General features: G+C 53.2%; 1 protein-coding gene across 1 annotated transcript; it reads right to left on the reverse strand.

The window, feature by feature from the left end:
• Positions 1-5,540: 5,540 nt before the first annotated feature.
• PTGES (prostaglandin E synthase) lies at positions 5,541-11,902 on the reverse strand. Its single transcript, XM_057401454.1, has 4 exons — positions 11,832-11,902; positions 11,284-11,462; positions 9,619-9,701; positions 5,541-7,047 (listed from the first exon to the last, which is right to left on the reverse strand). The coding sequence occupies exons 2-4, from the start codon at positions 11,389-11,391 to the stop codon at positions 6,798-6,800; spliced, it is 441 nt and encodes a 146-aa protein (XP_057257437.1). The 5' UTR covers positions 11,392-11,462; positions 11,832-11,902; the 3' UTR covers positions 5,541-6,797.
• Between the last annotated feature and the right edge of the window lie 639 nt (positions 11,903-12,541).

Here is a 12,541-nt window from a genome sequence, read left to right on the forward strand (position 1 = left end):
GGTTCCTATTCCCATGGAAAGCACAGGGCTCTTTTTTCGGTTGTACAAGATGAAACCACAGGGATATAAATGTCACTGCCTCTTTGAGAGCATTAATGAAAATAAACCCATCTAATAGTTTGCAGATGCCGTTTCTGTAAACCTAAAAAAAGCAGGGAATAAATATTTCTTCACTAAATATCTATATGTATATATATATTTGAAAACACTCACTCCGAAGCTGATGGCCCCTCTCTCGCCGTGCTCTTGGCAGCTTATCACAGCTTGTCAATCAATGCTGAAGGCTCACCAAGACAAGATACAAACTGCACCCACAGAGGGGTAGCAGGACAGAGGGATTATTGTAATGCAGCCTCCCTCTTGCCCTTTCCTATTTGTACATTTCAGTTCCTTGGAACAAGATCCACGGTGGATTTCCCTTTTTTTTTTTTTCTCCTCTCCTGCATGTCTCTGTTTTGGAAATTTTTGTAAGGTTTTTGTAAAAACAACTCTTGTGAAATAATGGAGGAATAAATATTTTACTGAGTAGAGACGGGTCTGTGCGCTCGATGGGAACGTGGCTCTTTCCTCGCTGGATTCTGTGGTTTCCCCCCTGCCCTGGGCAAGCAGGGGAACCGATGGTGGCATCTCGCAGCATCTCCCCAAGACCTGGATTTCATCCCAGGCTCCTAAACAGCAAGTGGTCCCCACTGCCTGGGAGAAGGGCAGGATCAAGGTGGGAAGTGTGTTGAAGCACCACGGAGCTGGGACAGGGTAGAGGGACCATACCGATCTGCCAGGTTTCCCTCTGGCTTGGGGTCCCTTGAAGTGATGCCTGGAGATGATGGAAACTCAAGGGGCACAGAAAACAGCCTAAAAAGGTCCCTGAATTACAGCTAATTGCAGGGCCTTGCCAGATGCAAGTTACTTCATTCCAGGATAATGACTAGTGAGGAGGGGCTATCAAGGAAGAGGGCTTGATTTGCTTCTCCTCTTCAAAATCCCACTAGGACTAGCAGGCCCTATAGGATCTGACCCAGGCTGCTCGCAAATTCCCTCTGCAGGGGAGCTCCACACAGGGACCAGAGAAGCATGGGGGTTCCTAGGGCTTTTTTCCCCTCAGGTTTACAGAAATCAGGCTAAGAGGCAGCAGGGAGAAGGGTCAGAATCTGCACAGACAACTAGCTAAAAGGTAAGAAACAAAAGGGTAGGAATAAACCATCAGCTGTCAGATTGCAGAGTACAAAGGCCCTCCAGTGCAGAGCAGGCACAGAGCACCCAAAAGCAGGGGGAAGCAGCCACTTACTTATTCATTAAATGACTTATAGATCATCAAGGTCACTTGCCCAGCCTCCTGCTTAGCCCCAGGCAGAGAACATCACCCAAGCAGCATCCTCGTGTCCTCAGCATGTGGCCAATGCAGAGCATCCTTTGGAGGGCATCCAGCCCTGATTCAAAAGACCCTTGGAAGCAAAGAGCTTGTAGCTCCCAGGGCAGATTCTTCCAATGACTCATTACTGCATTACTGTTAACTGCTGGAAATATGTCACTTATTTCCTGCCTGAACTGTCCCAGATTCAGTTCAGGTCCCACTCAAGCAGGTTTCAACCCATGGTCCATCAGCTCCCAGAAGGCAGACAGGCATGGAGAGCTGCAGCTCATGTGGCAGGGTCTGCACTCCACAGGTAGGGATGCACTGGGTGGAATGCTGCCAATCAAAAGGAGCTCAAAGGCACTCTGCTACCTCTCCTCCTCTTCCAGCATGGGAGGATTTTTCCTCCTAGGAAGCAGCCTGTCATGGACACATCCATCACCAGGACCCGTTCCCGCAGGGGAGCTGAGCTCCCTCCACACACCACAACTTCAAAGTTGCAAGAACACTATTTGCAGATTGCATTTCCTTCCTGGTTTGCCTTTCCCAAAGAGCAAGGCTCAGGTGATGGGAGGACCTCCCTGTACCCCGTTTCCCTGTTTCTTACCCTGTGCCTGACACTCTTGCACAGCTTTCCAACTGCTGAAAAGTTGAAGCTTGTCCCTGCCATACTTAAATGAGAACAACTTTGTATTACCATCAGCGCCAGCTGCCACGGCAGCGAGACAAAACAGAGCTCACATTTTCCAGCTCGCAGGGACGCCAGCCTGGTTATCCCCATCCAGAATGAATTACACAGACGTAGAGGTTACAGCATCCTCCTCTCCCGCTATCCTTGTGCGGAGCCCTTCTCCCTCTGGTGGCAACGGGAAGGTCCAGAGACCCTGCTGACACCACCTCCGAGCTGCAGAAACACGTAGGTGACAGCAGCACCTCATTTCTCAGCAGCTGAGCCCTTCCTGCGCCGAGGGATGTGTCAGTCACCCCGAACTCTGTGCTCCGTTCGGAAGGAGAGCAGCTTCTCTCTGCAGCTGATATTTTGCTGCTTCTTTCCAAATCCCCAAAGGAAGCAACCTCACACAGCAGAGAAGCTTTTGAGAAGCTGGATGGCAGCCACCCGCAGGGGGTGCGATGCTCTGTGATGATCTGGGAAGCGGGAAGAAGCAAGGCTTTCCTTTGTAGTGGGGGTTACAAAGCCAAGGAAGAGTTATTGCATGCAAGGAGGAATGACTGCATGTGGACACGCAGCATGGCCAGGAGTGGGGCAGAGAATCTCGCCTGCGGCTGATGGGTGCAAGAGCAGACATAAGCCCCCTCCTCAACCCGCTCCCCAGGGGATGGTACCCAGCATCCCTCCATCCATCCCTCCGTCCCAATCGCCTTAAGACCGCGGGTCCTGCCCTCACGGGGGCTGGGTCTCGGTGGCTCGGGGTCCGGGGGTGCCCCCGCCGCCGGTTCTCGCAGCCACACGAGGGTGCTGCAGCCCCGCGCAGAGAGCGCGGCCCGCGGTAGCCCGGCGGGGCCGGGGTGCGGAGCGAACCCCCCCATCGCGCTGCTGTGCCCTCTCCACACGGGGCCAGGGACAGCCCCCCCATCCCCATCCGGTTCCTTCTTCCCTGCTGGGGCTGACACCCACATCGCAAACGGGACACCTCACAGCTCGCATCCAGAGCCGGGTAACTGGCATGGAGTTTTCCTTGCAGCACCTTCACCCTCTCATATCCCTGTTCCTCTGTGGTTATCTTTTCCAGGGGACTAACCTCTGGGACGTCCATACCTGCAGAGCTGGCTCTTCCTACTCTCCCTGTAAGCCAGGGGAATCCACTGAACAAAGGAATTTGGGTGGCAAAACCCTACAGCACCAGGCAGAAGATCCCCACGTCTGCTAGAGGAAACGGGAGATGTTGGGAGGGTAGAGAAGGCAAAGGTGTGCTGTGACCTGTGGCACAGGATTGCTGCCCAAGGAGAGATCTTGGTGCCAGACCCCACCAGGGAAACGCCTGGATGATCAGGATGTGGGAAGCGGCACAGACAGGTAAGGAAGAGGTAAGCCCAAAGCTCAGGGGTAGGAGGGATCCTGGTGCCGAATTGGCTGGAAGCGTATGGAAAGGGAAGCAGCTTGTGCTGGGGCTCCTCTTGCTTTTCCCCCACCTCCAGACACCTTGGGCCCAGCAGAGCAGAAGGATGACACATCCTGACAGCGTGAATCATAGTCAAATACCAAGCTCTGTTGTTCTGCAGTCCCAGGTGGGTTTCACAGCGGTGCCAATTCAGCTTTGAAACCCAAGCTGCTGGCACACACAACACACATGCCAGAAGAGACTGGTAGATGTAACCACCATCCCCGCTCTCCTGGAGCGGCAGGAGGCCCTGGGCACATGTTTCCCATGCTGGAGCAGGGATGTGGGAGCTCTGGGGTATTCTTTGGGAAAAGGCAGGAGGTGCTTTAGCTCATCACTTGCCCTGCATGCAGCAAACACCATCCACTGCGCCCAAGGGAGAGCCGATGGTTCCAAACACCCCAGTCCTGGGAGAGCCCTCATGGGGCCTGGGGTGAGCAGGCAGCCAAGAGCCGGGCTCCATCCTGCCTCCCCCAGACCTCAACAGCACTTCAAGCTCATGGCTGGGCCTCTCTGAAGTTTGCCTTGTGGGCTTCCCATGTTTGTTTTGTTGGAAGCAGGAGAGTTCACGTTCCCAAGCTTCCCTCACGCTGCAAGGTTTATTTTTTTACATATAAAAAAAAAAAGAAGAAAGCAGAGCTCTGCATGGAACCTCAGCATCAGCCCCAGGCACCAAACAGGCAGTTTAGAAGAGGCTGAAGTTGCTGGCAGCTTTGGGGGAGGTTCTGCAGCCCCATTTCTTCCTTTTCATGCCAGAAACTCCATCCCAGCTCCATCTCTAACCACAGCAGCATGTATTGGAGAGAGTCCATCTTATAAACCACCGCCTTTCTTATTTGAAAGTAAAAAGCATGAGGGAAAGAAAAAACCTACCAAGTGGAGCCGTTTCACCCCTCTCAACCACCTAATGCAGACACCAAAGGGGCAGCACCTCCCCAGCACCAACAGTCTAAGAAAATAGGGGAAAACCAGGGAAACAATGCATTGGCTTGCCAGCAACCGACCGGCAAAAAGAGGGGGCTGCTGAGCATGAAAAAACACAGGCAGCTCCTTTGCAAGTCTTAAGCACAGGAACGAGAGCAACCACATCTTACCTGGCCTTCTCCAGCCCTCCAGGATTTAAGCGCCAGCTTGGCTCCAAAGGCAAGAAGCACCCAGCTGAGTGCAGGTGGGATGTGAAGGAAGCTTGCTGGGACAAGGCATCTCATATCATTAAATGCTTTGGGGGGAAGCTGGGATGGAGGAGATTTGGGTGAACACCAAGCTTTGTAGCAACTTGCTTGCTCTAGGGATGAAAACCAAACAAGGCTGCTTCATAAGCCTCCAGCTCTGCTGAATTTAAAGGATCAGCACAAATAATGCACACCTGGGAAAGAGCTTTCTCTGGGGGGCAGGTGGGTCCAGAGGAAAGGGAGGTCTCTTTAGAAGTCCCAGGGTACTCAAGGCTCTGCAATGGGATTTAGCAAAGCGCTTTGCAGCTGTGGAGCCATCCTGCTGGGCTGGACCCAGCTGTTACCCAGCTGCATCTGCTGCTCCCGAAGGAAGGATGTATCAGAGCACAATGATTTGTTTTTATTGGGAATATTTGCTTCCTGCCACCAGGATGCAAGTGCAAGAGAAACGTACAGGGGGTTGAGACCTTGTGCACCCTGTGAGGCAGAAAAGGCTTGTTAAGAGGGGTACGTGTTACCCAGCATCTGCTGAGGCTGTGTAAATGAGACGTAGCCAAGAGCAAAGTCCTGCCCACATGGGGAGGGCTCTGTGTCCCCCATGGGGATCAAGAGTTACTGGTGCAGGAGGTGCTGCCTAAGCTGGGCAAGAGCTCAGAGCATCAGGCTGAGCTGGTGTTTCACCCCGTGCTTTGTACATGCAGGCACTCAGTAAGAGCATCTCCGTGGAGTTAAGTGAACAGCTTTAGTGCTCAGAACAGGTGGAAGGGCAATTTATTTTCTGCTCATTCTGGTTTCCCCCCCTGTGTTCTCAGTAAATCTCCGCATTGCCCTCAGAGGCAGGAGGCACTGAACAGCAGAGGCTTCCTCCTGCCTTGCCCTCCATAGGGCAAGGTGGGCTGCCTTTGCCTGGACCAGCAGCAGAGGAGCTCACGAGGGTTTCTCACCCTGCAATACCATGGTGCCAGCCTCTCCTCTCCAACATGAGAACTTTCAGGTAACACCACAGAGCAGAGGTACTCTCCCGCTGGGTGGTTCAAAGCCACTCTGCTCCTTTCCAGAGCTGCTTCCTGCAAACACCAGCTAATGCAGGCTGTGCACAGCGGGGCGGCAGTGGACAGCAGGAAACAGCTGAAAGAAAACACCCCCGAAGCGGTCACGGCACATTCCCCAAATAGCAGTGGCCATTCTGCGGCCAGAGAAAGGCTACGAACAGAGGGAGAGAAGTTCCCTCTGCTGCCCTGGGAGCGTTTTCAGGCATCAGAGGCATGTGAATGCGGATACTGCCCTTGGGAGAAAGCTCTGCCTGCGAACTGCAAACCCCCTGCTTGGTGTGAGCATCTCAGTCTTTCCCGAAGTCCCAGAGCTTTGTTTCTGGCTCTCTGCGGGGTGATTCCTGCCGGCTGCCCCAGGCACATCCTCCTGCATCTTGCCACGGTGAGACCGAAGTGGGAAAGCCACGGCTGCTGCTGGCTGGGAGCTGCTGAACACCGGCTGTGGGGTATCCTGGCTGGGACAGGCAGGCTCCTGCCTGCACTGAGGCTCCCTGGCAGGGGGCCGAGTCCTGTGGTGCGAGGCGAGGCAGGGCTGGGAGCACTGAATGCTTCGGTGGCTTCACGTTACCCCTGAGGTTTCAACTTCCATGTTACACTGCCTGGCAGGCACCTACCCCTCTCCTACAGGATCCCCGTCCCCACAAACCTGCATGGATGGGCAGGAGGAAGGCGGCTGTTTTCTATCTTCCCTCTGCTGACCAAGAGGTTTCATGGGACCCTCATGGTTTTCACTTCCTGATTGATGGGGTGCTCGTAATCAAGGGGAAAGGGCACATCTGCCCCTTCTCAGTTCTGAATGAGGTTGGGCCAGAAAACCTTCTTTCTGCCAATGAACTCCTTCCTCAAGGGGTAGTGCGGGTGCTTTCCCCTCCCACCCTTAGCAGGAGCAAGAGAAAGGTGCCTCTGCATCCCCTTCCTGCTCCACAGGGAGAGGTGCCCCTTCTCTTTGGTGACTTCCCTGCCCAATTTCAACAGCATGGGGATATACCATGTGCCCACACACACAGACACATGCACACTCACACACACACCACCCAGTCCAGCTGGGGAAACCAGCAAGAGTACAGAATAAAGGGGTCTGGATGGTTGGTCCCGCTGGGTATTACCAGTATGGGGTGGCGGCAAGGAGGATCTGCAGAGCCATGGAGAAGCAGGGCAGTTGTGCCACCCCATAGGCCACAGAGCGTGTGGGGGCCTTCAGCTGCAGGAGGTAGGCGATGGTGTGGATGATGCGTCCCACACAGAAGATGAGGAAGTGGATCCTGGCCACTGCGGGAGTGGGATCCAGCAGGGAGTAGATGGCTCCAAGGAAGAGGAAGGGAAATATGTTCTCCATGTCATTTTGGTGGGCCCTGAAAGGGGAGATAAAGTTAGTCCTTCCCACCAGGCTTTCCTGCTATCTCCCCTTTACATAATAAAAGGTGGTTCCCCTACTGTGGTTTCTCCAGAGGAGGAGCTCACAGGATGGGAGGGGTCATGGCTTCATTCCTCTCCCTAAGTCCATTCAAAAGGGACTGAGGAAGAGCACCCTGAGCACTCCCTGCACTGTCTCAGGAGCATTTCCTTAACTGGATCATAGCCAGTTTGGAGGGACCACAGTGGCCATGTGATAGCACGTTGGTACTTGTGGGTCCAAACCCTGTGCTCCATCTGAACACACACCTGCCTGGGTGTCACAACATCAGGATCTGATCATTCATGTAGGTTGTGTCGCTTCTCCTCCAGGTACCATCCTTAAAAATCAATCCACGAAGCAGCAGCCTGTCCTCATCCTCCCACCACCTCTGCCTCTCCCTCTTCCGTTGCAATGCAAGACCTGTTTTCTGCAGCACAGGGCCCCATGGAGGGGTCTTATAGGTCATGCTTTGGTTGATGGGGATGGATCTGGGCTGAAGAGTGACCCAGTCACAAAGCTCAGTTGCCTTTTCTCTGATATCTCTGAAGGCCTGAGAGGCAGAGATGAAGCCCTGATAAGAGCTGCCCTTGCTTCCCCATTCCTGTGCCCAGGCATGTTTTTGCGTGTCCACAAGGCCAAGATAAAATCGTAAGCAATTTCTTCCCTGAAACAAAGGCCATGATGCCAAGGTGCTGCACAAGGTGAGAGGTGACCCAAAAGTTTTAGGGCACTCTGTCACAGCTCATTAGGGCAGACACAGCCTGGGATAGACCTGGCTGAAAACCGGCTTTGGAAAAGAGAGAGTTGTGTTTTAAGCCCCTTCTCCTGCCCCTGGTGTCAGATCTATGGAGCAGCTGTTCCTGTGTCCACAGTATGGATGAATTGGCCTAGAAAAGACACTAAAGTGAGTCCTGCTGCTGTAGCAGCTGTGCCAGGAGGACTCGGTGCACATGGACTGATCAGAACCTGGACACGGAGGAGACGTATTCCCTGCCAAGTGGACAGTGGAGGGGAGGAGCAGGGAGCCCTCTGCTTCTCTTGGCCAGACAGTCCCTGGGCAGAGCCAGCCTCTTCCCAGACACAAGGACAGGCTCTCCTGCTCACAACCCCATTCACTTCCCGGCCCAGGGTCCCGCTTGCCTTCCCAAGCCAGCATCACCTCTGTGGGTACCACCACAAACTGCTCCCTCAGCCCAGCCAGGACCATGGTGATGAGCACAATTTCCTTTGGTATCAGCCATGCTGGGAGGGGGCAACTGATGGACACCCACTGCCCCGGCCAAACCAGCCCCAAGGGCTCCAAGGTTCAGCAGGGATGGAAGGACAAATGGAAGAACAGGGAGGAGAAAGGAGAGCAAAGAGCTCAGATGCAGCCAGGGGCCTCTCTGCGAGGCAAGGGGGAAACCTCCCTCCCAGCTGCCACTCGCTCTCCCCTGCTCTGCCCCTGCCCAGAAGCCTGGCCATGGCTCTGCTCCCACACCAGTAATGCCTGAGGAGAAAATCCAGCATCACCCTTGTTCAGGGGAAACCCCTTGGGTTTAATCTGCATTCCCTGGGGCTGAGCACTTGAACTGTGCAGTCAGATCCCAGACTGCTCCAGGTCTTTGCTGCAGCTCTGGTTATTTATTTTTTTATGGAAGTTTGTCTTTTTCTGACTAATCAAAAGGGGACCGTTGTTATTATTATTATTATTATTATTACCACCATTATTTTCTTTTTCCTAGCTAGGAAGCAGCTTGTTTGCCGTCCTCCTTCCTCTGGAAGCCTGGGGATTAGGGGGCACTTGGATGTTTTTAAAGCAAATCTTGCAGGTGGTGAGAGGTGAGTGGTGCAGTCCCCAACCCGGAGCAGAGGTGGCAGCCAAGGGCTAAGTGATGGCAGGACACAGCTGCAGCCCCTTTCCTGCAGGTCACCTGAGATCCAGCCCAACATTTGGGGTATCTCCTTCTGGGTAAGGGGGATGGCAAACCAAAGCCTGGGGCTTTATGACCCCATGATTTTCCTCTGAGGAAGTGAAAGGCCTCACAAAAGAGGGGGAAGATTCAGAGCTTGCCCAGTTAGGGAGGAGAGCTTACTACAATCATTCCGTACTCTTCCTAAATCCCCCCAAAAGGGCAGTCACATACAGCCTTGGGACCAGTCACACAGTTCCCTTTCCAAGGTGTGCGGGGATCTGGAGGGATTTGAGGTCCTGTTGGAGCAAGACAGAAGGAGCTTTTGGGCATGGGTACTGGAAAAGACCTCGGGCTTGCAGGACTTTGAGCATCTAGGAATGAGCTTGTGTCAGAATCGCCTGTTGAACCCAAACCTGGCTCCTTCCATGTGTCCTTGCTCCCAGTGCACACCATGCTCCCATTAAAGATTAAACTGCTCTAATGTGCAGGGTCCTAGGGCTGAGCTCCAGGCATCCAACCCATCGAGGTAATGACTTAATTAATGAGCCTGTTAGCTTCCCACTGCTGCTCTGCCAGCAGCTGCCAGGGGTGTCCCTGCGGCACAGGGAATGCCAGCACTGCCGAGGACTCACCTGCGGCACCGCTCCACGTCGGGGTCCTCACGGTAGTACTGCAGCCCCCCATTGCGCAGCGCATCCTCCGGGTTAGCAAATGCCTGCAAGAGAGAGTCCCCATTATATATACTTTACAAGAGAGAGTCCCCATTATATATACTTTAACAAGAGAGAGTCCCCATTATATATACTTTAACAAGAGAGAGTCCCCATTATATATACTTTACAAGAGAGACTCCCCATTATATATACTTTAACAAGAGAGAGTCCCCATTATATATACTTTAACAAGAGAGAGTCCCCATTATATATACTTTACAAGAGAGACTCCCCATTATATATACTTTAATATTTCCACAGGTGGAACTTCACAGGTAGAAGCTTCACCCCTCATCTTTAAGACCTGTGGGGATTTCTTCCTGCAGCAGTTTTTTACTAGCCTTCTCAGACATAAGAGCAACTGCACTTCCATGTGCACAGACCTGGGGGTTAAGCCCTGAACATCCCAAAGGGCTTTCCTTATCCTCTGGAAAAGGCAACTGTGCCCACCAAGCAGGTCCCAAAGTGGGGGCTTCAAGGGAGCTTTGGCTTCATCCCGCTCGTCTTCTCCCCATTAAGCCCAGAGGCTTTGCCAACTGCTGGCACAGTGTGCAGGCACTGACTGCAGCACCCAAAGCATCACCAGGGCTGACAGAATAGTTCACCCTACCAAGAAAGAACATTCCCTGGCTGACTCTTTGGCAGTGATACCGCGACTGAAACAGGCCCCAGGGAAAGTGGATCCTACGCTAATCAAGTTACAAACAAAAATGACTTATACGAGCTCCCCACCTATGCTCAGAAGCTGTTCTTCAAGGACCTAGTTACAAAGACAGCTTCACGTTGCAGCTTGGGAAGGACCCTGGTGCTTTCTTTAATCATGTTACAAACCCAGACTGTCCTGGGGCTGCATCGGTTAGAAACACAAGGGGAGAACCTAAACCCTCAGTTACAGTGATGCTACTGCACAGGGATATCTCTGTATTTTATCTAACAACAGAATCCTCTCCTTCCTGCTCTACTCATGCAGTCACAAACTCCTCAAATGCTGTAAAATAGATTTTACAAACAAGTTCAATCTGGGTGCAGGTAATAAAAACCCCAGTTAACGCTGTAACCTGACAGCAGCTACAGCTCCCATTCCTCCCTGTATTTCCCCCCGTGTCCAAGAACCATTTCCTTCAGCTATTGTTTTTATTCCCCACGACTTTCTGCTCTCCTGGAGCATTCACGCAGCCTCCAAAAGCTCAAAAGCTTTCTGCTACATTGCATGATTTCTTCTTCAACCTTTTCTTCCCCTCTCTTTTCTTCCAGACATGGCAAATGAACTGTAAGCAGTGTCTGCAGAAGCAGCTCACCTGCATGGCACTATATAGCTGAAGTTATTATTTAGATTGGGATTCAGAAATTATAAACATCAAGCTCCAGATGGTAGAAGCAAACAATGAAGAGCCAAAAAGAAGCAAGATATTTATCTGCTGCGGCTATGAAACGTGGTTTGCTTTCAATTTAAGTCAAAGAAAACTCAGCTTGCTTCAGAAAAACTGTGTCGGCCTTTGTAGGAATAGAAGAAGAAAGAAAAGCTACAGAAACCCAAGGAAAAAGGCAGAAAGAGGGAAGAAGGAAAAGGAACCTGGATCTTACCTTCTTTCTGAGTCTCACTTGTCCCGTGATGATGGCAACGACGTACATTTTTAAGATCAGGATTGTGCTGTAGAAGGTAAAGGACACGAACACTTTGTTTTCCATCATTCTGGAAATGCCGCTCGCTCGCCTGCAGCACTCACAGCTGGTGGGGATCTCGCTTGGGCTGTGGGAGGGCTCTGCGGGAGAGGGGCAGGAACAACCGCATTTAACACAAGTCACCACCGCTCCTTCGGCTGAAGCCCCTGCACACCCCTCCCGGCTGATGTGGCAGAGCTGCGTCTGCTCCTCGCACCCTGCTGCAACCAGATCCACAGGGATGTGATGCCCCAAGCCGGGATACAGCCCCCTCCACTGTGTGGGCCACAGCTTGAGCTCTTGGCTCCCTAAACCGGCCCACCACGATCGCCCTGTTCCACCTCCCCTCCTGTTTGTGTGCAGTGGGACGGAGCTGCGCAGAGCATCACCCAGCCAGGCACTGCTCGCCCTCGACACGAGCTGATCAGACCTGGGAAGAAGGAGGAGTCATGAAGAAGGTAGGCACCTACCTCAGCCACATCCAGCCCTGCGCTCCCTCTGTCCCAGATCCTATAGCCCACCCATCAGTGACAGCACTCCCTGTACTCCCCAGTCCCGCCCAGAGCAAGCTGAGCGCTCCCTTGGCAGCCAGCCCTCCCCTACACAGCCACCTGCAAGAGGGATGGGGCACAGAGGACAGCGCCATCCCTTGTCCCACCAGTGCCCATCACCGTAGGGCCTGGGCTGCCCCTGCACCCCCCCGGCTGGGAGTGACCAGCTGGAAGCACAACCATACAGGTCCACAAAGCCCCAAACCTTCGACCAGCAGCCTCTCCAGCCCCAAACACTGCTGAGGAAAGAGTGGGATGTAAACCCCTGCAAGCCCCCTGCTCTTCCAATGCAAACCTTTAACTCTTTCTTCCCCAGCCCTTTTTTAATGTCTTAACTGCCACTGAGCAAAACCAATCCTGACCTTTCCAAGAAGGACCAGGATAACCCAAGAGGAGCATCGCACTCAGCCCAGGACGAGCCCCGGTCCTGTCATTACAGACCCTGTTGCACAAGAACAGGTTTGTCCTCAGCAATGGGGTGCTGGTGGCACCCACTCCCCAGGGAGAACAGGCTACAGGAGCCTTTGTCCTGAGGCGCTGGTGTGAACTTAAGGCAGCCCCATGCTCTGGGCACAGCAGCCCTTGGCTCGGGTGATCCAGGAGGAAGGTTGATGCGAGCACAGGAAGGG

This window comes from Pezoporus wallicus, unplaced genomic scaffold, assembly GCF_028554395.1.
Source record: "Pezoporus wallicus isolate ANWC-B61680 ecotype Strahan unplaced genomic scaffold, APGP_CSIRO_Pwel_v1 contig_8013, whole genome shotgun sequence".
Classification (NCBI taxonomy): domain Eukaryota; kingdom Metazoa; phylum Chordata; class Aves; order Psittaciformes; family Psittacidae; genus Pezoporus; species Pezoporus wallicus.